The following is a 25,493-nucleotide window of genomic DNA, read 5'->3' as shown; positions in this document are numbered from 1 at the left end:
GGGCTGCAGAGGGAGAGTGAGCCTCACACAAACACACACAGACACACGGACACAAACACACACAGACACACGGACACAAACACACACAGACACACAGACACAAACACACACGGACACACAAACACACACAGACACCCATACACACAGACACAAACACACATAGATACACAGACACACACACACACACACACACACACACACACACCCTTACACACACACACACACACACACACGCACACCTCTTACACACAGACACACCCTTACACACGGACACACACACACACACACACACACACACACACACACACACACACACAGACACAAACACACAGTCCCCACAGATGGAGAACTCAATGGCACACAGTCTGAACCAGGACCTGAGCTGTACCATCTGTGCCCAGATGTACACTGAGCCTGTCACCCTGGACTGTGGCCACAACTTCTGCAAGGAGTGTGTCTTGGAGCGGTGGGATACAGGTGCTGCAGAAGTTTCTTGCCCCCATTGTGGGCAGTGCTTTCCCAGGAGGGAGCTGATGACCAACCAGCTCTTGGCAACCATCGTGTCCAGCCTGCGGAACCTGAACCTGCAGGAGGAGGTCAGGCTGGGTGGGCAGATGTGCCTACTCCATGGTCAACAGGCACAACTCTTCTGCTCCAAGGATCTCAGGCTGGTGTGCCCATCTTGCTCCCTGCAGGGCCAGGATGGTGGTAGCTCGACACTTATAGCTGTTGAGGAGGCCTACGCATTCTGTAAGGTAGGCTCAATTTCAGGGAACACCTCCACAGACTCACGTCCTCTGGCATCGCTTGGGCTGTGGCAAGCTTTCTGTAGGAGTGTGTATGTTTGCGAGAGTGTGTGTAAGGGTGTGTGTGAATGTATATGTGTGTGAGTTTGTGTGTGTGTGTGTTGTGTGTGTGTGTTTGAGAGAGAGAAAGGGTGTGTGTGAGTGTGTATGTTTGTGAGAGTGTGTGTAAGAGTGTGTGTGAATGTCTCTGTGTGTTTGTGCGTGTGTGTGTATGTGTGTGTGTGTGTGTGTGTGTGTGTTTGAGAGAGAGAAAGGGTGTGTGCGAGTGTGTATGTTTGTGAGAGTGTGTGTAAGGGTGTGTGTGAATATCTCTGTGTGTTTGTGTGTGTGTGTGTGTTGTGTGTGTGTGTGTGTGTGTGTGTGTTTGAGAGAGAGAAAGGGTGTGTGTAAGGGTATGTGTGAATGTATATGTGTGTGAATTTGTGTGTGTGTGCATGTGCGTGGGTATTTTTTTCCCTATAGTGTGGAAACAGGCCCTTTGGCCCAACAAGTCCATACTGCCCCGTGAAACATCCCACCTAGACCCATCCCCCTAAAACACACTCATCCCTCATAGAAGTGTGTGTATGTGTGTGTGTAAGGGTGAGTGTGTGTGTGTGTGTGTGTGTGTGTGTGTGTGTGTATGTGTATGTGTGTGTAAGGGTGTGTGTACGTGTGTGTGTGTGTCTGTTTAAGGGTGTGAGTGTGAATGGCTGTGTGAGGAGTGTGAGAGTAAATGTGTGATGAGTGGGTGTGGCTGTGTTGGCCTATGTGCATGTGTGAGAGTAGGGTGTGTGTGTGTGTGTGTGTGTGTGTGTGTGTGTGTGTGTGTGTGTGTGTGTGTGTGTGTGTGTGTGAGAGTGAGAGAGAGAGATTGAGTGTACATGTGTCTTTTTGTGTGTGCATGTGTACGCGTGTGTGTGTGTGTTTGAGAGTTGGACCGAGGAACATGTTTCCATGTTTTATGGCTCTAAGACTCTATGGCTCTATAACTATATCCATCCTTCTTGAAAACAGTCAATGATTTGGCACTTTCTGTGGGAGACAATTCCTCTCCCTCATTCCTGAATGGCCTACCCTGTATCATTAGACTCTGACCCTCTGGTTCTGGGCTCCCCAGAAGTCATCAGGAACATCCTTCCTGCCTTTACCCTATCTAGCCCTGTTAGAATTTTATAGGTTTCCATGAGACTGTGCCTCCCCCCGCCCCAGATCCCCTTTCCTCCTACACCCCGGACTCATTCTTCTAAAGTGCAGTTAATACAGCCCTAACCCAACCAGAGATAACATAACCAGAAAAGGGTCTAGGCCCAAAACATCAGCCTTCCCGTTCCTTGAATGCTGCTTGGCCTGCTGTGTTCGTCCAGCTCTAAACTGCGTTATCTCAGACCCCATTTCTGAAGAAGGGCCTAGGCCCGAAACATCAGCCTTCCTGCTCCTCTGGTGTTGCTTGACCTGCTGTGTTCATCCAGCTCTACACCTTGTTATCTCAGGTTCTCCAGCATCTGCAGTTCCTACTATCTCTCTAGCCCAACCAGCCTCTCTTCATGCATTAGTCCTGCCATCCCAGGAATCAGCCTGGGAAAGGCCCCACTTCTCTTCCTCAGGTAAAGAACTGACAGAGATGTGGATGAGATTGGTTGATGAGGAAACATGAGCAGGTTGTAGTGAACTGTAAATGCCTGTACAGACCAAGTGGAGCAAATAGCCTTTCATTGTGTTGTGCGCTTGATATATAACCCGAGGATGGTTTAAGCAGAAGCAAGGATCAGGCAGTGACTATCACAAGCAGCTGCGTCTTTTTTTTCACTTCTTGCCTGCTGTCCTCTTTTCAATCTGAGATTGAAGTACCATTCTCCCACTGCTGAGGAGAAGCAAATCATTCCACCTGGTTTTTACCCAATTCTTTCTCTGCTCCCTGCCCCAATTGCCCCTTGAACTGAGTGCTTAGTTCAGTTAGGAGGCAGCCAAGTTATCGTGGATCTCAATTTAGGCATTGGTTTGGCCAGACCGGGTACGCACGGAAGATTTCCATCCCCATTAGTGATCCAGACGGATTTTACTCCCAGTGATCATGGACGATAGTCACCATCACTGAGACTAGCTTTCAACTCCAGATTTAATCAACTGAATCCTGATTCAAAATCCAAAGTACTTGAAAAATCAAAGCACTCTACCTGTTGATCCCCAATTTAACAGAACTAGTATCAAAGCATCTTTGATTATTTGCTATCAGTTGGAAATCTGACTGCTACCCCACTGAGAGGTCTGGTAACATTTTATTTCGTGTGAAATGAACCCACAGCAATACTGGTGATCTCCTCAACAGTGATGAGGGTTAGTAAGGTTATAAAGTGATCTTGATCAATTGAGTCAATGGGCTGAGGAGTTGTAGATGGAGTTGAATTTGGATAAATGTGAAGAACTGCATTTTGGCAAAACAAAGCAGGACCGAACTTACACAATTAAAGTACGGCCTTGGGTAGTGGCTGTAGAACAGAGAGAGCTAGAGGTTCAGGTAGAAAATTCTTTGACTTTAGGAGTTGGGGCATCATGTTGAGGTTGTACAGGACATTGGTGAGGGCTCTTCTGGAGTACTGAATGCAGTTCTGATCACCTTGTTATAGGAAAGATATTATTAAGCTGGACAGTGTTCAGAAAAGACTTACCAGAATGTTGTCAGGAATGGGGTGTTTAAGTTTCATAAGGACAATTTGGATAGGCTGGGACTTTTTCACTGGAGTGTAGGAGATTGATGTTCATAAATTCATGAGGGATATAGATATTATGAATAGCAGATTTTTTTTCCCTAGAGTGGGAGATTTCAAGACTAGGGACAGTATTTTTAAGGTGAGAGGAGATATCGTTAATAAAAGACATGCAGCGCAACTTTTTTTTACAGAGAGTGGTTTGTGTGTGCAATGAACTGCCAGAGGAAATGGTGGATGTGGGTACAGTTACAATGTTTAGAGGACATCTAGATAAATAGGTGGATAAGAAACGTTTGGAGGGATATGGGCCAAGCTTGGGGAGACGCATTTAGTTTAGTTGGGGTTTATGGCCAGAGTGGACTGGTTGGACCAAAGGATCTGTTTCTGTGTGGAATGAGAAGGAGAGGATTAGGCAAAATGGGAGGATATTTAATTGGGGAAGAGGAAACTATGATGCGATTAGACATGAGTTAGGAAGCATGGACTGGGAGCAATTGTTCCATGGTAAGGGAACTATAGACATGTGGAGACTGTTTAAGGAACAATTGTTGCGAGTGATGAGTAAATACGTCCCTCTGAGACAGGCAAGAAGGGGTAAGATAAAGGAACCTTGGATGACGAGAGCGGTGGAGCTTCTTGTGAAAAGGAAGAAGGTAGCTTACATAAGGTGGAGGAAGCTAGGGTCAAGTTCAGCTAGAGAGGATTACACGCGGGCAAGGAAGGAGCTCAAAAATGGTCTGAGGAGAGCCAGGAGGGGGCACGAGAAAGGCTTGGCAGAAGGAACCCGGGAAAACACAAAGGCATTTTACACTTATGTGAGGAATAAGAGAATGGTCAATGAAAGAGTAGGGCCGATCAGGGATAGCATAGGGAACTTGTGTGTGGAGCCTGAGGAGGTAGGGGAAGCCCTAAATGAGTTTTTTACTTCTGTCTTCACGAAAGAAACGAACTTTGTAGTGAATGAAACCTTTGAAGAGCAGGTATGCAATCTGGAATGGATAGAGATAGAGGAAGCTGATGTGCTGAAAATTTTGTCAAACATTAAGATTGACAAGTCGCCAGGCCCGGACCGGATTTGTCCTCGGCTGCTTTGGGAAGCGAGAAATGCAATTGCTTCGCCACTTGCGAAGATCTTTGCATCCTCGCTCTCCACTGGAGTCGTACCTGAGGACTGGAGAGAGGCAAATGTAATTCCTCTCTTCAAGAAAGGAAATAGGGAAATCCCCGGCAATTACAGACCAGTAAGTCTCACGTCTGTCGTCTGCAAGGTGTTAGAAAGGATTCTGAGGGATAGGATTTATGACCATCTGGAAGAGCATGGCTTGATCAAATACAGTCAACACGGCTTTGTGAGGGGTAGGTCATGCCTCACAAACCATATCGAGTTTTTTGAGGATGTGACTAGAAAAGTTGATGAGGGTCGAGCTGTGGATGTGGTGTATATGGACTTCAGTAAGGCCTTTGATAATGTTCCCCATGGTAGGCTTATTCAGAAGATCAGGAGGAATGGGATACAGGGGAACTTAGCTGCTTAGATACAGAATTGGCTGGCCAACAGAAGACAGCGAGTGGCAGTAGAAGGAAAATATTCTGCCTGGAAGTCAGTGGTGAGTGGGGTTCCACAGGGCTCTGTCCTTGGGCCTCTACTGTTTGTAATTTTTATTAATGACTTGGATGAGGGGATTGAAGGATGGGTCAGCAAGTTTGCAGACGACACAAAGGTCGGAGGTGTCATTGACCGTATAGAGGGCTGTTGTAGGCTGCAACGGGACATTGACAGGATGCAGAGATGGACTGAGAGGTGGCAGATGGAGTTCAACCTGGATAAATGCGAGGTGATGCATTTTGGAAGGTCGAATTTGAAAGCTGAGTACAGGATTAAGGATAGGATTCTTGGCAGTGTGGAGGAACAGAGGGATCTTGGTGTGCAGATACATAGTTCCCTTAAAATGGCCACCCAAGTGGACAGGGTTGTTAAGAAAGCATATGGTGTTTTGGCTTTCATTAACAGGGGGATTGAGTTTAAGAGTCGTGAGATCTTGTTGCAGCTCTATAAAACTTTGGTTAGACCGCACTTGGAATACTGCGTCCAGTTCTGGCCGCCCTATTATAGGAAAGATGTGGATACTTTGGAGAGGGTTCAGAGGAGGTTTACCAGGATGCTGCCTGGACTGGAGGGCTTATCTTATGAAGAGAGGTTGACTGATCTCGGTCTCTTTTCATTGGAGAAAAGGAGGAGGAGAGGGGACCTAATTGAGGTATACAGGATAATGAGAGGCATAGATAGAGTTGATAGCCAGAGACTATTTCCCAGGGCAGAAATGGCTAGCACGAGGGGTCATAGTTTTAAGCTGGTTGGTGGAAAGTATAGAGGGGATGTCAGAGGCGGGTTCTTTACACAGAGAGTTGTGAGAGCATGGAATGCGTTGCCAGCAGCAGTTGTGGAAGCAAGGTCACTGGGGACATTTAAGAGACTGCTGGACATGCATATGGTCGCAGAAATTTGAGGGTGCATACATGAGGATCAATGGTCGGCACAACATTGTGGGCTGAAGGGCCTGTTCTGTGCTGTACTGTTCTGTGTTCTATGTTCTAATAGATTACATTCACTGTGGAGTAGAAATAGGATTTCCAGCAAGTAGAATCAATGGATATACAATAGAAACATGAATTCTGGATGTACCTCAGTCAGTTGGGGTAAAATCAGTCACAACTTTTGATCAATGGGTCTAAATGGTTTATTACAGTTCCCGTGTCTTCTGGTCTTATGGTGATTCATTCAGTTGGAAGAACATGGACATAACATTAAAAAAATGATATCCTTCTAAAAGGATTGCAGAAGCAGAGGGACTTGGATGTATATGTCTGGAGAGTTGGAGACAGCACTTAATAAAGAGGTGTATCGAGGAAAGGTCAAGCAAAGGTATTAAGGAATACGGGCCAAAGGAGATTTTTTTTGGAGAAACGATCATCTCATTGAATGGTTCAAGACGCTGAATGGTCTACTCCTGTTCCTATGTTCCTGAGCTTTATAATAAGGATGTAACGTATAAAAGCAAGGAGATGATCCTGAATTTGTGAAAATCACTTGTTAGATCTCAGCTGCAGTGTTTTACATGGTTCTGGGCTCCACACTCTAGGAAGGATATGAGCAAATTAGACAGAGGGCAGATGAGATCGACAAAATCGATTCCAGGGATGAGAAACTTCACCCAGGAGGTTAGACTCGAGAGTTTTGAACTGTTTGCTTTTGGAGCGGACAAGGCCAAGAGAAGATCTGAAACAAGCTTTCAAGCCAATGAGCTGGCCGGACAAGGTATCCAGGGAGAAGGTGTCCCTGTTCCTGGAGGAATCAAGAACGACAGAGAGTAGATTTAAAGTGACATGCAAAATAAGGCCCAGAAATGTGTGAAAAAATAAAGCATTTACACTCGGGGTATGAAATACATTGTCTGGAAACAGCGGAAGCAGGTTCATTTGAGGCATTCAAGAGAGGCATTGAATGGTTGTTCCAATAGAAACTATCTGAAAGGATATTGGGAAAAGACAGGAGATTGACGCCTTATCATGATGCTCATTGGGGGACTAGTGCTGACATGATGAGCTGAACGCCTTTCTCTGCGCTGTAACACTTCTGTGCTTCTGTGGATATTTATCCAGTTAGGCAAAGTTCAGCCTACCCAAGGCATGTATACACTACCATTTCTACCTAGTGCTGGATGCTGGAATGAGAAGGGTGGGGGAGAGAAAACCAAAATATGGAAAGTTATAGTTAAGAATTCTGATGAAGAGTTGCAGGACTCAAAACGTTAATTCTGTTTTCTTCCCACAGATGCTGTCAGATCTGCTGAGTCTCTCCAGAAAATTCTGTTTTTGTTTATGGAATGTTATTGTTCAGTATGATTACGTTTACTCACCAATTTCCAAACATTTCCTGGTCAGAATGAGAAAAATAGGCATCAGCAAGATATTTTTGTCTTTTGTTTTGAAAGCCTGTAAAATCTCCCTACTCCCGTAGAGACAACGACTGCAAATGGCTTCAGGCATAGGTCATTTCAGCAATTCTCCTTCAACTAAAGTAAATGGAAACAAACAGGAGCCGAGCAAGAAGCAGACAGTAAATACTTCTGTAGGCTTCCGAAGAAGTGGCGTATCAGACCTGAAACCATTCCTTTCCCCCCACAATGTTACCAGGCCCCTCTGAGTTTATCTTGGTGTTCTCTGACTTTGATCCAGATTTCTAGCACCCACAGTGTTTGTTAAGTAGTAAAAAATGGTGGAAACAAAAGGTCAAAGGCCCTCGTACAGTGAAAATACATTGGAGAGCAGAAACTAAATTGGAGTACTTTTCTCACTGTACTCCCTCAGACAGTGGACTCCAATGATCGCAGATGAAGACTTTCAAATACGGTGGGCAGTGAGAATAGTTCTAGACATCTCAGGCCTAGAGGTCCAGCCTCAAATCAGGCTTAGCTTTCCTATGCTGCTGTGTCGGCGTCTTTTACCAGGGGTCACCACATACTTCTTGTCAAACAGTGGCCCACGGAAGGGAATTGTTAGAACCAACAGTCTGCTTGTTTAAGAATCCCTCTGTAAATTCCCATATGTGCTCTGTGCGCAATTTGCAACAGGTCTGGACTCAGGTGAGGGGTAAAAATAACCAATTCAATTTCCCCAAAGTGGTCTGCCTTCCAATTACTTTCCTCTAAACTAGTATGCCCCAACTGGGCAGGGAAGAGGTGGGAATGGACAAATGCCTCCTTGATCGCCCAAAGGGCCAGTATCGGTATGATGGGCCGAGTGGCTTCGTTACACACTCTATCACTTGCTGCATGATTCTGAGTGGCGCCCGACACCATCAAGGCCAGTGGACAATGTTTACGAGCACACTCGTTGCCCCCTCTCGAGTCAATGTTTCTTTTAAACTGCACAATGTCGGACGCGCAGATGGCTGACTCTCCGAGGCAGTGGTTTCTGGTGTCAGAACAAAACCATCAAAGCTGCAGGAAATGAGAGTCATTGAATGCGTGTGACACTGCACCGAGACACAGCAACAGTGCACGCTATAACTGCCAGCGTGTACACGTCACTGAGCTGTCCAAGCGGCAGGCTCTTCTACAGTCAACCTCAGCCATACTTAGCTCCAAGTGGAGGCTCTCAGTCCACACTCACTAGACCACCTCACCACAGTGGCTTCATCTGCAGAAAGTGCTATTCTCGCTGCACTGAGGGCTGATCGCGACTTCAGATTAACACAACTAAAATAAAGCTGAGCTGAGCATGGGCTAGAATCTCACTCGACTGAGTTCCATGCAACTTAATCTCACACATTTTCAGGAAGTGACTGGCTGATGATGATTCCAGTACAGAAACCTGCTACTCCTGTACCTAACCCCGTGCTGTCCCTGTCCTGAGATTGTTTGATAGGGGTATAGTGTTGAGGAAGCTTTACTCTGTATCTAACACGTGCTGTCCCTGTCCTGGGAGTGTTTGATGGGGGACAGTGGAGAGGGAGCTTTACTCTGTATCTAACCCCGTGCTATCCCTGTCCTCGGAGTGTTTGGTGGGTAAGGTACAGAGGGAGCTTTACTCTGCATCTATTCCTGTGCTGTACCTGTCCTGGAGTGTTTGATGGGGATGGTGCAGAGGGAGCTTTACTCAATATCTAAATCCATTCTGTCCCTGTCCTGGACATACTGATGGGGACAGTGTCGAGAGAGTTTCACTCTGTATCAAACCCTGAGCCCTCTTGTATCAAACATCAAATTTTCCATAACGTGTGATTGGAAATGTTCACAGATACATCGGAAATTAGAGCAGGGAAGTGATGGCGTGAGAAATGGAGAGAGAAAAACTGAAAAAGAATCAAGCACTGGAGAAAAAGAAGAAGAGAATGGAATGTTTAGAGGACAGTCAGAGTATTTACGAAGGGATGGTGGAGGCATTGGACCCTGGGGCTGCTGGCACAAAGCTCCCCCTTGCTCTTGAACAATCCCACTCTTCCCTATTCTCTTCCTGTCATCCCAAACATCAGAAATACAACCTCCCCCTCCCTTCCTCAACGCCTGCTCAGCCAACCACTCCACCAATAATTTTCCCACACCCGGGACCCTCAGAATCTCAGGAGCAGGGTGCTATTTCAACACAACCTCTTCCAGGGCACTGCTGGGCACATGGGAACTGATGGTGTCTGTCTGCCCAAGCCTGGGGTCTCGATCAAGGGAAAGGTGGGACAATGTGTAGACCCTTAGTCAGGGCTGATTTGGAGTATTGTGCACAGTTCTGACCACCACGAAAAACCATGTGGAGGCTTTGGAGAAGGTACAGAAATGGTTTACCAGGGGATTGTCTGGCTTGGAGAGTATTAGCTGTAAGGAGAGATCAGATAACTCGGTTTGCTTTCCCTTGAGCATTAAAGGGTGAGGGGTGACCTGCTGGAAGTTTACAAACTATGAGAGGCCTGGATAGAATGGGTAGTCAAAGTCTTTACATTCTGGGTAAAAATGCCAATTAATCAGGGACCTAGGTTTACAGTAAAAGGAGATGTGAAAGAAGTTTTTTTTTTACACAGAGGGTGGTAAGTACCTGGAACGGAGGATCTGGAGGAGGTGTATACATTAGCAATGTTTAAGAAGCATCTTGACAGATGTTTGAATGTTCAAGGAATAGAGAGAGATGGATGCGTAGAAAGGCAAAAGGTTTTCATTTCAGAAAGATGCCATATATTGGCACAGGCCTGGTGGCCAAAGGGCCCGTTCCTGTGCTGTACTGCTCTTTGATGGTCTTGCCATTGCCTGGTTCTCATAAGGTTTGGTGGACCTTCTCTGGAAGAGGCAGAATGGGTTCTGAAGAAGGCTCACCATACCTGAAACATTAACTCTGATTCCTCTCCAGCAATCTCTGATTTTGTTGCGGGCCTTTTGTTGGCTCCCCAGCTGGCGAGTGAGATTCCTGAAGCCTCAGCGAGACTCTGTTTGATTACTGTCTCACCGTGTTATGAATGGCTGACATTTGTAGGCTGCGTGCCAATGTGCAGCAGGTGCTTGGCATCTTCAATGCCCAGCCAGAGAGTATGGTGGAGGGGGACGCAGTCTTGCTTTTCAAAACAGGCTTGGATCATGATCTGAAGAGGAAAGTGTCGCATAATGACTTCAGGAAGTTGAGTTGCACATCACTGGCTCTAAATAGTACAGCGTGAGCTAAAACAGACTGGCACGCTGAAAGACATGGACATGCAAACAACATAGAGTAGGTTGCCTTGAACCAAAGCTCACAATGTGTCACTTTAGATAAAAGCTGAGTGCAGCAATAAGCTCCACCATTGAGAAAACCATGGCTTAGTAAAAAGGAAGGAACAGATTTGAGACTGTCTAGAGAAGGGGGAAACACAAAATATCATTTTTGCAGGTACCTATTGGTACAGCTTTAAAACCAGCTAGTCAGAAATGTCACTGATCTGAAAAACTACTGTGAGGAAAGCATCTCTGAGCAGAAAACTACTCAAAATCCCCAGAAAATTGTAGATCTGAAAACAGCTTCTGCAGCCAGTGATAAGGGAAATGAGCCTTTGCAAGAAAAGTGAGGGCAGTAACAGCTCACAAACAGGTTAAGGGAACAAATTTAAATCAAGCACCACAAAAAGAGGCTGATTAGTGGACACCCAAAGCAAAATTGTTTCTCAAAGGGAGGAGACACAAAAGTGTTTCATTTTCACTGAAAAAAAACAGGTTGAGGATCAAAGTTAAGACCTCCAACAGTGTGTTAACAATTGTCTAATTTATATATTCTGTGACAACATCAGCAATATTGCCCAGAGACCAGATTTAAAGAAATCAATTGAATAAAGATCAGGAACAAAAATAATTATTGAATTTTGCGGTACCTCACTGTGGAATTAATTAAATCGTGGTAATTTTGACAAGTTGAACAATAAATTCAAATTTTATTTGACAACCATTCAATTTTGTTCATTGAAATATTTTTAGAAAATTGGATGAAGAGAAGGTACAATAATCTGATTATGTGATGTCGAATTCAGTGCTAAAATACCTCAGAAACAGAAAAATAAACAGATTGATCGATGTCACAACAGCGATCTTTGATATAACCAAAAAAACACTGATTCTAATTGAGTGATTTTGAGGATGTCCTTCCTGCATGTATTCTGAAAATCCTCTGGCACCTTGGAAATGAGTATCCATACAGTTGGTAAAACAAAACCTAAACTTTACATTGAAATCAGCATTTAGAAAATTGAAAATTTAATAGTTTTTCGGTTTAGAGCTACAACCACAATATTCACAACAATAAGGATTTGACAACAACTGTCATCATAGAGGAACACCGCAACACCACAAAACAGAAAAATGAGCATCACAGGAGGAGATTGAAATCCTAGCAATATAACCCTCAAAAATAATCAAGAAATTAATCAGTGACAAACTGGAACTGTTTTGACAAGAAATGTTTGAGCAACCAGATCAATGTGATAAATCAGTGAATTGGCAGATGTGGAAAAACCAATTCTTAGTATGTCAATAAGCTTCTGGATTGGGTGCTAAATAAAATACTCTACAGGTTAGGACATTTCTTGACTGCACAGGAAGAACATCAGATCACGTGTTACACAGACAACAGGCTGATAGAACATTTGACTATCTACTGAAGGTTTTGATCAATATTTCACTTCCAGAGTAAATAGTACTCTGGTGTGACAATGCTTTAGTAGCAGATGTTAACTCCCAGGACAGTCTGTAGATAGTGCATACAGGTCATCAATGAAACCATCTGATACCTTCAGTTATGGAAACTTTCAACAAGAGTTCATTTGAAATAGTGATGTTATTATTCACTTAAAGAAGTCAACTACTGAACTTCTTCAAACAAAAAGAGAGTCTAACTCTGGAATGAGCAGACCAAATCACAATGGATATAGCATTAGAAAATTGTTCAAGAAAGATTGTACTGCAAGGATCTATTAAATCCAAAAATAATTTACAAAGGGTGTTGGTAGAAAGAGAAACATAACCAACTTGTGAGCTCCTTCAGCCCAGCTAAACTGAATCTCTGGCCGAACAGAATCTAGCAGAGAAAGTGCAAGATCACTAGTTTTTCCCTTTCTCTTATACCTTGGTATACTTGATCCATCTACCGAAACAGTTGAATAAAGTCAGGGGAAGAGCCAGAGACAGAAACAATAAATGTAAATAAAAGTAAGTGTTGTAAAAAAGGGAATGATCTTGGTAGATCATTTGAGAATGCATGTAACCGTTGACCAGTGTTTATGATGGAGGAAGGAAGCTGGGAAGTGTTCTGTGTAAGGGCTGTAGGACCCTGGAGAAAGTTTGTGATGATGTGGTAGACCTTCGTATCATTGATCAGACAAGGTATATATCTACAGGTCCCTTTGTACTGTGGGTCTTTGACTTCTGAAATGCTTTTCGATCTTGACTGCTTTACCACCCCATGGTATTCAATCTGTATCACTTCATGTTGATTGTTTTTAAAGAGACAAATCCACCATGTAGTAGCTGCTTGTGGTATTATGTGTAATGCAAAGTAGATACAGGGATTCCATTTATTTGAATATCTCTGGTGGGTTTATTTACAGCTAAAGCTAATACAGACAATACAGACTGTTGTCTAGACACAGCTTTTGTCCAGGGTACAGCAATGCATCATGGCTTTGGGTCCTGGATGTGTAATGACATCCAGGAACTTAGCTGACTTGCAGGTTGATCTTCTTAAAGGGAGATCACCCTTAAAATGATAGCACTCGATGTGTGCAGGAGTGAATGCAAGGGACATTTTTTCACACAATGAATAGTAGTAACCTAGAATTTCCTCTCCTAAAGCTAGTGTAGATATTTGGAAGCCAACTGCTAATTTCAAGACTGGGATGGAGAAATTTTGGTTGGATATGGTTAATGTGGTAAAATAAGACTTGTCTAAACCAAGAGGATATAACTAGTCACATGATTCTTAAATCAGCGAGTGAGAACACATCAACCTGGAAAAAGGATTTGAACTGTGGGCGGTCTTAGACTCTGCACTAAAGAGTTATATTTGGGTAACCTACTTTGTGCAGGTGTAAATCAAGGAGTCTTGTGTGCTAAGTAGTCTTACTAACAGGAAGGGAGCAAGAGGTAACAGGGACAATGACACGGATGAAAGATTAATTGGGGATATGCTAGAATGTGTAGTTGAGGTTGAAATCAGATCAGCCACCATCTTATTGAATGGAGGTGGCAGATAATTGGCCTGCTCTTGTTTCTTGCTTGTGTGTAAGCGTTGATACTTGCAGCTAGAGATACATAAAGATAGAACAATATTCCCAATTTATAGGTGGCAAACAAGGCTCAGGGCAAAGGTCAAGCAGGAATGAAGGGATTGAGAATAAAGGTGGGTAATTGAAATTAAAGTGCAGGTCAGCCACAGTTTGATGAACTTCTGTATGCTTTCCCTACAGCACAAGTTGGAGAATTCCATGAGATTCCTTGAGAGGAAGTTGGAGGAGTTTTGCGAAGCACGGGTCTCCCAGGGAATCAAGATCACCAAGACAGTGGTAAGTCTTTTCTTTTGTAAGCCTGGTTGTGGGCAGGAGGGGCTGTGGATGAGGATAGCACTTTGGCAGATGGAGTATAATATGAGGTCATCCTCCTTGGCAGACAGCATTCACAAAGCAATATCAGGCATTATTAAAGAGCCCTCCCACCCCAGTTATAATCTCTTCCAACCTCTTCCATTGGACAGAAGATACAAAAGCTTAAACACATGAACCAACTGATTCAAGAGTAGTTTCTTTTGCGTTGTTATTAGACTTCTGAACGGACATCTCAAATTTTAAATTTTATGTTGACCTCGATCTTGGTGCACCTTCTCTGCAGCTGAGACATTGTATTCCTGGCTGTGTTCTACTATCCTAACACACTTTGTATGGTTGGCGTGTACTGCATGCAAAACAAAACTTTTCACTGTACTTGGTACATGTGACAATAACAAATCAAATCAAATTAAATCATTTTAAGTCAGAGAGGCTGCAGAAAGCTACAGTGTAGCTGAACCTGGGCAACCTTGGATAACTGGCAGTATAAAAGAAAAACATCACCACTGAGGTTTCTTCCAGCTGTTCTTTTTACTCTTGAGATTTCCAGCATGCAAGTGTTTTACTTTTGTATTCCAGAAGGTTGGTATATGGGTTCAGCAAGCAGTTGAGAAAGGCAATTTAATATTGGTCTTTATTGCAAAGGAAATGGGAAATAAAAGTAGAGAAGAGTAATTGCACAGACTTTGGTGAGGCCACGCCTTGGGTGCTTTAGTCTCAATATTAAACAGAATCACAGCATAGTTACAGAAGTAACTAGTGCAGAAGGAGGCCATTCAGCCCAAATGCCTGTTACTGGTTCTATTATCCAGTGCTAATCTCTTGCCCTTTCCCTATATTTTGCACATTACTCTGAATGAGCTAATTATCTAGTAATCCCTTGACTTCCTCAATTGAGCCCATCTCCGCCACATTTCCAGGCAGTGCATTGTATAAAATAAACTGAAAGAACTGCAGATGCTGTAAATCAGGAACAAAAGCAGAAGTTGCTGGAAAAGCTCAGTAGATGCGGCAGCATCTGGTGAAGGAAAAAAAGAAATCAGAGTTAATGTTTTGTGTCCAGTGATCCTTCCTCAGAAGTGGTGGTAGCTGGGAAAACGTCAGTTTATGCATTGTATACCCTAATTAGTCACTGAATAAAACAGATTTTTCTCACATTTCCTTGCTTCTTTTTGGAAATCACTTTATATCGATGCCCTCTCATTCTTAATTCTTTCATGAGCAGGGGCAGCTTCTCCCTTCCTATTCTGTCCAGCCCACTCATGACGTAAAAAACTTCACTCAAAATTCCTCTCGGTCTTCTTCTCTCTTAAGAAAGAACACTGTCCCAAACTATTCAACTAATCCTCAAAAACTGAAATTAATAAACAAAGAATGTATTTTTTTTTGGAAATCGTTCAGGGCACGTTCATTCAGTAGATGCTGGGATGATAAAAAGGTGAGCAGTATGTCCCTGTACACAGCGGTGTTTAGAAAAATTATTGTTGCTCTCGTGGATTCTGAGCATGGTTGACAGGGTGAATGTCGACAAGATGTAACTCTGTATCTAACCCCGCACTGTCCCTGCCCTGTCCTGGGAGTCTTTGATGGGGGCAGTGTGGAGAGAGATTTACACTGCACCTGGCACGGTGGCTCAGTGGTTAGCACTGCAGCCTCACAGCACCAGGGACCTGGGTTCGATTCCACCCTTGGGCGAACGTCTGTGGAGTTTGCACATTCTCCCCCGTTTCTGCGTGGGTTTCCTCTGGGTGCTCCGGTTTCCTCCCACAGTCCAAAGATGTGCGGGCTAGGTGGATTGCTCATAGTGTTCAGGGGTGTGTGGGTTGTAGGGGGATGGGTCTGGGTGGGATGCTCCGGGTGGGGGGGGGGGGGGGGAAGCGGTGGTGGGCCGTGTGGACTTGTTGGGCTGAAGGCCCTGTTTCCACACTGTAGGGAATCTAATCTAATCCCATGCTGTCCCTGTCCTGGGAGTGTTTGATGGGGACAGTGTAGAGGGAGCTTTGCTCTGTATATAACCCCGTGCTGTCCCTGAACTGGATTTGTTTGATGTGGACAGAGTTTGCTTCTACTTTATTGATCCTTGAATGTTAGCCCTGGACTATAGACCCCCCCCCCCCTCCCTGCCATTACTGCTTTGCAATACTCCATCTGTGTCTGAATAGTCCATCTCTTTGCATCTTGTGAGAATATACTCACCAATCTACTCCCTCTTCATTTACAGGAGCTGGTGAAGGTTCTTGAGGAAAATATTGAGGCAGAATTTAGCAGACTGCACCAGTTCCTGCAGGAAGAGGAGTGCACGCTGAAAGAGAAACTGAGGAGGGAGTCAGAGGAGTTGTTGCACTCACTGGAGGGAAACCTGCATCTCGTTTTGAAGAGGACCAGGTCCGTCGAGAAGTTCATCACTGAGATAAACTGCCTGATCCAAACAGATGATCAGGACCGATTACTGATGGTGAGGACTGTTGCTCTGTATAACAAGGGAAAGAAGCTGTAGTCCAAGGGCAGGGTATTGGGGCAAACACCAGCAATTACTGCACTCTGTTAGAGCCTGCAGGAAGATGCAAGTGAGCTTCTGACTGTAAATAACACACTCCATGTGAATGAAGATCTCTCTACATCCCTGTCTGGGGGCAATTACACAGCACCCTTTGGGGGGGTGGGGAAATTACACAGCACCCTGAGGGGGGGAGAAATTACACAGCACCCTTGGGGGGGGGTGGGGAGGAGAAATTACACAGCACCCTGGGGGGGGGGGGGAGAAATTACACAGCACCCTGGGGGGGGGAGAAATTACACAGCACCCTGAGAGGGGGGGAGAAATTACACAGCACCCTGAGGGGGGGGGGGGGAGAAATTACACAGCGCCCTTTAGGGGATGATGCAATTACACAGCGCCCTTCGGGGTGGGGGAGAAATTACACAGCACCCGGGGGGGGAGGGGGGAGAAATTACACAGCACCCTTGAGGGGGGTGATATTTACACAGTGCCCCGTTGGGGTGGATAATTACACAGTGCCATTAGGGGATAATTACACAATGCCATGGGGGGGGGGGGTGGGGGGCGGGGACGGTTGAAGTACACAGTGCTGCTGGGGGGTAAGTACACGGAGCTTACCGCAGAGAAGGCGATGGCCTAGTGGTATTATCACTGGACTGTTAGTCCAGAGACGCAGATAATGTTCTGGGGTATGTCCTGAGTGAGGTTATGCAATTGCCTTCACTCAAGTGGCATTCCCCAAGCTCAGTCAGGCTGGCGAGAGTGTCCACTTCCATCAGAACATTCTGCAATTTGTCTGCTCCACCTGTCACATTTTACAGTGATAACGCCAGTGGTAGTGCCTGTTTGAAGTCCAGTTGGGCTTCAGCTCTTGGGAGCTTTTGCATGGATTAAGTTCAAACCAAAGTCACATGCCTCTGTCACTTGTTTTAACCTTGTCAAAAATCCTGACATGGATTCCCCTGGTTCCTGAACTGCCAAGAAAAGCCAATACCCTCTGAGAATTAGAGGAAGCTCGGGGTTGTAACATTTCTCAACTAAATCCATCAACTCTTGAAAGGTTTTAGTATCTGGTGCCTCAGAGAAGGTCAGGCTCTTAATAACCAAAAAAGCCGTGGTTTCACGAGCTGTCAGAAGAATTACCCATTGCTTTTTATCAGCCCTAATGTCTTTTGCCTGGAAAAAAACCCCACAGTCTTCCCACGTACTGGTCTCGGCCTTCAACAGCAGGATTGAATGAGTTGAGCTTCCCAAATATCAGCATGATGCCACAAGTGCTTACCCCAACTCAAAGATGACTATTGTGAACAAATTTCTTCCAGGGCACTCTTTCCTATGATTGCCAATGAAATAACTTCACTGAGGCTGGTTTCCCAGCCCTAAGTCACCCTTTATTTCCATGTGGAAAGTCCTTGACACGGATGCAACTCTCAGGGTGAACACAACCTCTGATACTCCTGTTTATATCCTGTTAGCTGTGGCTCCCTGATTGGACCGAGTTAACAGCCCCAGTCAGGGAGCTCATATTCTATGGGGTCCACCTCACTGACCACAATACAATCATTACAGTGGTATTCACACAGTAACATTTGGTTGCTCACACATTTTGTTTGGATTATATGCATACCGTGCTGTCTGCCTGCTTCTCTGAGCTGATTAGCATTATCTGCAGTCCCTTGCTCTGGAGGTTGGGTGAGTGTTAATTATGTTAAATATTTGAATAGTAGAATCACTGTCTAAAACAAGTTCCAAAACTGAATTTTGCTGGAGCAGGCTATAAATATCTACTTGTGTTAATTTTTTTCTTTACTGCTGTGAACAGGTTATTAATTATGTTGTTTTATCTATATAGGATACCAAGAGTATTCTTCAAAGGTAGGTAACTCCATAAAACACCCCTCTATTTAAACTGCAAAAGTGTCCCTAACATTGTGTGTGTGTGTTAACTTGTGTGCTTCAGGGAGGAGGTCAGAAGCTCGGAATACTGCGACTAGTAACTCACCTCTTGACTTTGCAAAGCCTGTCCACCATCTACAAGGCACAAGTCAGGAGTGTGTTGGATTCTTCCCACTTGCCTGGATGGGTACAGATCCAACAGCGCTGAGAAATATTGACACCATCCAGGATAAAGCAACCATGTGATGGGCACTACATCCAGAAGGACTCACTCCCTCCACCATTGACACGCAGTAGTAACAGTGTGTATGATCTACAAGACACACTGTAGAAATTCCCTGCCTTGGGCAGCACGGTGGCTCAGTGGTTAGCACTGCTGCCTCACAACGCCAGGGACCTGGGTTCTATTTCACCCTTGGGTGAACGTCTGTGGAGTTTGCACATTCTCCCCCGTTTCTGCGTGGATTCCTCTGGGTTCTTCAGTTGCCTCCCACAGTCCAATGTTTTGCAAGTAAGGTAGATTGGCTAAATTACCCCTAGTGTTCTGGAATGTGTAGTTAGGTGTGTAAGCCATGGTGATGGGGATGTGTCTGGGTGGGATGGTCCTCAGAGGGTTGAGCGAATGACATGTCTCCACACTGTAGGAAGTTTAACTTCAAAGCTCCTTAGATAGGACTTGGGGAAGTGATAGCCTCGCGGTATTACTGCTGGATTGTTAATCCAGAGACCCGGATAATGTGGTGGGGACCTGGGTTTAAATCCTGCCATGGCAGATGGTGGAATATAAATTCAATAAATGTCTGGAATTAAGAGCCTAATGATGACCATGAATCCATTGTCGATTGTTAGGAAAACCCATCTGGTTCACTAATGCCCATTAGGGACGGAAACTGCCATCCTGACCTGGCCTGGCCGATATGTGACTCCAGCAATGTGGTTGACTCTTAACTGCCCTCTGGGCAAAAAGGCATGGTCAATGAATGCTTTTAGGCCAGCGACACCCTCATCCTGTGAATGAATAAAAAAAAACTTCCAAACTCACAACCACTTCCATCTAGAAGTCGAAGGGAGGCAGATACCGCACTTCCAAGTGGCCCACCAAGCCATTCAGTATTCTAACTTGGACATGTATCACTGTTTCTTCGCTGTCACTGGGTCAACATCCTGGAATTCTCTCCCAAACAGCGCTGTGGGCTTCAGCATCTCATTTTCCTCTTGGGAACCCACAGCATTCAGAGCTCAATAATTTTAGGACCTGAATAACCTATTCCATGTGGTTCACCCACCCCTGTGCCCAGTTAGGGAACTGAATCCTTACAGTTTGGAAACAGGCCATTCAGCCCATCGAGACCACACCGACACTCTGAAGAGCATTCCTACCCTCTTCGGCTCTCATGTCCTTTGGGGAAGGAACCCTGTTGCCCAGGCCTGGCAAAAAATGTGACCCCCACAGCAGTGTATGTGAATCTTAAGTGCCCTCTGAAATGGCCCTAGCAAGCCACTCAGTTAAAGGGCAATTAGGGATGGGTATCAGCCAGTGATATCCACATCACCACGATTGAAATAATGAACCAAAAAAAACCCATGCTTTCATTTAAGTACAACACCAGCGAAGTGCTGGTAAAGCGATGTCCCACATCGACTTAGCCAATCGTGTCGCTGACTTTTTCAGAACTGATTTACACAACAAGCCGATCCTGCAGCCTTCTGACCTCAGTTTGGGGGAGTTTAAAGGGCCTTTGCAGTATGCAACATGGAAGCAGATGCTGAGCGTCGTCAGTCCAGGTAACTCCATTGGTCTTGCGGATTTATAGGGTGCCATTCACACAGCAGCCCATTGAACACTCTACGTCAAAATGAACCAGCTCCAAATTCAGCTCGACACTGTCAGCTGCAGGTTTAGATGCCGCCATTCTAGTTTATTCCCAGCTGAACTTTATACAGAGCCTCAGGGTAAATGACTGCCACCTTACGATGCAGGTGATTTTTGATTTAATAGTTAATGCCAGTGAATTTCTACAGTGGTACATACAGTTATGTGAAGCCAAAAACAAGACCTGAAGCCCACCTGAGGCCTAACTATTTAAAAAATAAAGTTACATGCAGAAAAGAAGGATAGAATCTATTTTCATGGTATCACCTATACGTTCACTAGATACCAAAGTCCTTTCAACTCTCTAGGAACTCACTGGGCCTGCTTCACCAGCCTTTGTCATGCAACTCCCCTGTGTAGGTGCTGGCCATTGCTCACTCAGTGGCACTGCGGACTCTGCGACATTCTGGGTTCAGAGGCTTTGAGCAGCAAATCGAGGCAGATCCTGCCACTGCAGCATATGGGGTGTGGTGTCCCGCCAGAGGTGCCTCGTTTCAGACCATCCAAGACCACACACCCAAGCCATCCCCCACCCCCCCTCCCCACAACACCTCAGGTGAACCTAAAAGAGCATCAAACATGCACTGAAGAGCGGCAGAGGGTCTTCACGGCACAGAAAGTAAGCCATTCGGCCCATCAAATCCATGCCATTTCTCTGGATCAATCAAACCAGCCCTGTCAGCCACCAGCACCTGCATATATCTCTCTGCAGGTTATTTCCCCGAATTTCTGTTTCAGATCATTCATTATCTGTTCTTGTGCCCACTGCACTATGCACCCCACTGCGCCCCTCAATCCCATGGGCTGCCTGTTTCTGGTTAACTCCGTTTCTCTCTCCACAGATTCTGTCATACCCACTCAGTTTCTCCAGCATGTCGGTGAATATCTGTGTGTGTGTGTGTGTGTGTGTGTGTGTGTGTGTGTGTGTGTGTGTGTGTGTGTGTGTGTGTGTGTGTGTGTCTGTCTGTCTGTGAGTGTGTGTGTGTGTGTGTGTGTGTGCCTGTGAGTGTGTGCACATGTGTTGTGAGTGTGTGTAACTGTATGTGTAGGTGAGTGTATGTATATATGATTGTGTGCACCTGTGTGTGCATGTTTGCATATTAGGTGGTTTGTGTGTGTCTATATGAGTGTGTAGGTGTATGATTGTGTGTGTGTGTGTGTGTGTGTGTGTCAGGGGGTTTGTATGTGTCTGTATGAGTATATGTGTATGTGTGCCTGTGACTGTGTGTTTCTGTGTGAGTATGTGTGTGGCATTTTTGCTGTGCCTAGATTAGTTGCCATAACTTCTACATTATAATACTGTAAAGCATGGTTCATTGGGAACTTTGGGATAACAAGGTGTGGAGCTGGATGAACACAGCAGGCCAAGCAGCATCTTAGGAGCACAAAAAAGGAGCACAGCTTTTGAGCTCCTAAGATGCTGCTTGGCCTGCTGTGTTCATCCAGCTCCACACCTTGTTATCACGGATTCTCCAGCATCTGCAGTTCCCATTATCTCCATTGGGATCGCTCTTGGCTTATTTGATGGTGCGAGGTGCTGTGCTCAAAGGCTGTGAGAAATATGGTCTAGATGCAGGTACTTGGAGTTAGGCCACAGATCAGCCATGATCCCATTGAATGGCATAACAGTCAGTCAGGGGCTTTGTATGTATGAGTGTGTGGGCGTATGATTGCGTGTGTGTTTGTGAATGCCTATGTGTGTGTCAGGGGGTTGTATGTGTGTGTATGAGTATGTGTGTTTATGATTGTGCATGTGCGTGTCTGTGTATGTATGTGCATCTATGTGAGTGTGTACATATATGTATGTGTGTGTGTGTGTGTGTCTGGGAGGGGTGTGTGTGTGTGTGTGTGTTTGTGTGTCTGGGAGGGGTGTGTGTGCGTGCGCGTGTGGGTTTGTCTGTGTGTGTGTGTGTGTGTGTGTGCGTGCATTTGTGTGTGTGTGTGTGTGTGTGTGTGTGTGTGTGTGTGTGTGTGTGTGGGTATGTGTGTGTCACTTTAGCTATGCCATGATCTCATTGAATGGCACAACAGACAGTCGGGCCTCTTGTATGTATGTGCCTGTATGAGTGTGTGGGCATGTGACGGTATGTGCATTTGTGAGTGCGTATATGTGTGTGTTTGGGGCTGTATGTGTGTGTATGAGTGTGTGCATATAATTGTGTGTGTGCCTGTGTGTGTGTGTGTGTGTGTGTGTGTGTGTGTGTGTCAGCATCTGTGTGAGTGTGTACATGTATGTGTGTTTGTGTGTGTATGTGTCTGTGTGTGAGCGCCTGTGTGTGTGTATGTGTATTTGTGAGTGTGTATGTGTATGTCTGTGTGTGAGCGTCTGTGTGAGTGTGTACATGTATGTGCGAGTGTGTGTGTGTGTGTGTATGTGTCTGAGCGTCTGTGTGAGTGTGTATGTGTCTGTGTGTGAGCGTCTGAGAGTGTGGACGTGTGTGTGTTTGTGAGCGTGTGTCCGTGTGAGTATGTGTGTGGCACTTTCGCTGTGCTATGATCTCACTGAATAGCACAACAGACATGAAGGGCTGAGTGGCCGACTCCTGTTCCTATATCCCAACTAATTTCACAACTGTGTAAGGTGTTGAGTGGAGTGTCTCCCCCTATGCTCGCTGTGCTCCTTATCGGTATGCTCAGATGGTAGTAAGTCTCTCACTTGCCCTGTCCTGTGCGCAGTGCCAGCTGCTCTGGCCTTCGACCCAGACACGGCGAACCCCAGCCTAGTCCTGTCCAAGGATCACACCATGGTGAAGCAACGCTCCAGGTTCAAGCAGCTGCCAGAGAGCACCAAGCGGTTCACCTTCTGCGCCTCGGTGCTGGGGGATGTGGGCTTCGCCTCGGGTCGGCACTACTGGGAGCTGGACTTGGAGAACATGTCCGGGTGGATCGTCGGAGCGGCCAGTGAGACGGTGAACAGGAACGACGATGTCCCGCTGACCCCCGCCAATGGCTTCTGGACCCTCCGGCTGTGGAACGGGAAGGTGCACACCGCCGCCCACGGCAGCTCCGGCTCTCTGTGCTGTTCCAAGGGCAAGCCAGACAGGGTCGGGGTCTACCTGGACTACGATGAGGGCCAGCTGTCGTTTTACAACGGCTCCGACATGTCCCATCTCTACACCTTCTCTGATCACTTCCAGGAGAAACTCTACCCCTTTGCCCTCCTGCTGCCAAACCTGGAAACAGCCGAGGTAGAGGTCCTGAAGCTTTTCCATTTGTACTTGTGAGATTTCAGAGGGAACAGGAAGGCACAGACTGCTGAATATCAAAGGTGACGCTTCCCAGGTGGAGGATGGAATTTGGTTACAGTCCCACGAAAATAAAAAAAATGATAAAACCCACCTCCGATGTTGATGGTTTTCACTTGTGCGAGGGGGCTTTGAATGCAAGAGGAGCTGGTATTGTATCTATTTCCCAGTAGCTAGATCCTGAAACCGAAGGTTCTCTGACTCCGTGGATACTGTCCAACAGTAGGAACTGTGTTTTTCAAAGTGGAACACTGTATGTCCAAGCCAAGACCCGAGTGTGGTGAGCCGTAAATTTAAGCTGATACCTTCAGTGTATCACCTCACAAAAGGGGCTGCTTTCCCAATAGTTGTATCACTGTGAGGACTCCAAGTCCCAACTCTTCTCAGCTCAATGTAAGTGGTTCCCTAGACACTATTTTGGGGAAGGGAAAAGCTGCTCTCACAGAAGAACACCCCCAACCAAAACAAAACACGCTCACAGACGCCCACACTCACAAAGACACACAAACTGACGTGTGCACACAATCACACTCAGATACAATCACACACACACACTCAGACAGGTAGGCACACATACTCTCACACACAGACACTATCACGCACATGCACACACACACATACATGGGAATGGGCAAACGACAGACATGACTACACTTTGCATTGTTACAATTTTCACAGAGAACAAAGTAAGAAATGAAAATATTAACCAGTAAAAGATACACTAGAGGGTGCTGTTCTACATTTTTACTGAGGACTCCCTCCACCAGTTAACAGGGAGCTTTACACTGTGTCTAACCCCATGCTGTCCCTGTCCTGAGCTGTGCTTGATGGGGACAGTGTAGAGGAGCTTTACTTTGGATCTAAACCAGTGCTGTCCTTATCCTGGGAATGTTTGATGGGGACAGCATAGAGGAAACGTTACTCTGTTTCTAACCCTGTGCTATCCCTGTGCTGGGAGTGTTTGATAGAAACAGTGCATGGTGCTTGTCTGTTACATTCAGTGTCACTTGCTTGACTGATAATTGTCAGTCAGTGATGGCCTGTTAGTTGAATCTGGAATATTTGCACTCTGTTATAATATTCTATAATTTGTTTCGTAGAAATGCTGCTCTCGAAAACATGTTGGAACATGCTCCTCCTTGTTGGTTTGCCTGTCACACCTAAATGCTATCTCTGTATTCTGAGAGACATTGTCTGTAAAATTCTTAGAGCAGCCTGGGGGAAAGGTCGTGTCTTTGGACTTTCCTGTGACTTTCTCTCTTCTAGGAAGGTATTAATGAGAAAGAAAGACAGTGGCCACTCTTTTATATTTGGTTTCCCTGTCTCTCTATCCTGTCTGTCCGTCATCTTGTCTCTCCCTCTTGTGACTCTGTGTGTGTGTCTCTCTCTCTCTGTTTCGATCCACGTCTATTTCTGCATCTCAGAGCCTCATGACTCTCTTTCCCTTTGGCCTATAGGTCTGCCCCATGTATTTCTCCCTCTCTCTGTCTGTTACTGCCGAGATCTCTGTCTATATCTCTTGCTGAAGTAACTGCACGAGGCTGGTTTCCTGTCAATAATTCACCCTATATTTGTTTGTGCACAGTAGACTGGCTGTGGTTAGCCAGCTCAGAGTCAATCCCATGAAATGAAGAGATTCTAAATCCACTGGTTGCTTTTTTTTTCAATTAACTTTATTAACAGGGGAAAAAAAAACTTTTTTCACACCCATGTGGCCACAGAACCAGTATCAAGCAGGCCCCCCAGGGGCACCAGCTATGTGAAAGAAAAAGCGAGGGGAAGGGTAGGTATTAAGTCAGAGTTTGAAGATGGATATGAAGCTCTCCACATCCCCCAGGGCCCACCGGTCCCAAAAGGCATTGTAAGTGCCGGTGCTCCTT

The 25,493-nt window shown here is 45.5% G+C and overlaps 1 protein-coding gene across 1 annotated transcript; it reads left to right on the top strand.

Moving 5' to 3' along the window:
- Positions 1 to 23,674, top strand: LOC125446657 (zinc-binding protein A33-like). Its single transcript, XM_048520394.2, has 6 exons — positions 1 to 755; positions 13,965 to 14,060; positions 16,321 to 16,554; positions 18,452 to 18,474; positions 20,168 to 20,280; positions 23,045 to 23,674. Exons 1-6 carry the CDS (start codon positions 342 to 344, stop codon positions 23,590 to 23,592), a joined length of 1,428 nt encoding a protein of 475 aa, XP_048376351.1. The 5' UTR covers positions 1 to 341; the 3' UTR covers positions 23,593 to 23,674.
- The last annotated feature ends 1,819 nt before the right edge of the window (positions 23,675 to 25,493 follow it).

The sequence above is a fragment of the Stegostoma tigrinum genome, chromosome 34, assembly GCF_030684315.1.
Source record: "Stegostoma tigrinum isolate sSteTig4 chromosome 34, sSteTig4.hap1, whole genome shotgun sequence".
Lineage (NCBI taxonomy): Eukaryota > Metazoa > Chordata > Chondrichthyes > Orectolobiformes > Stegostomatidae > Stegostoma > Stegostoma tigrinum.
Note: the sequence above shows the minus strand (reverse complement) of the source record. Positions and strands in the feature narration are given on the sequence as shown.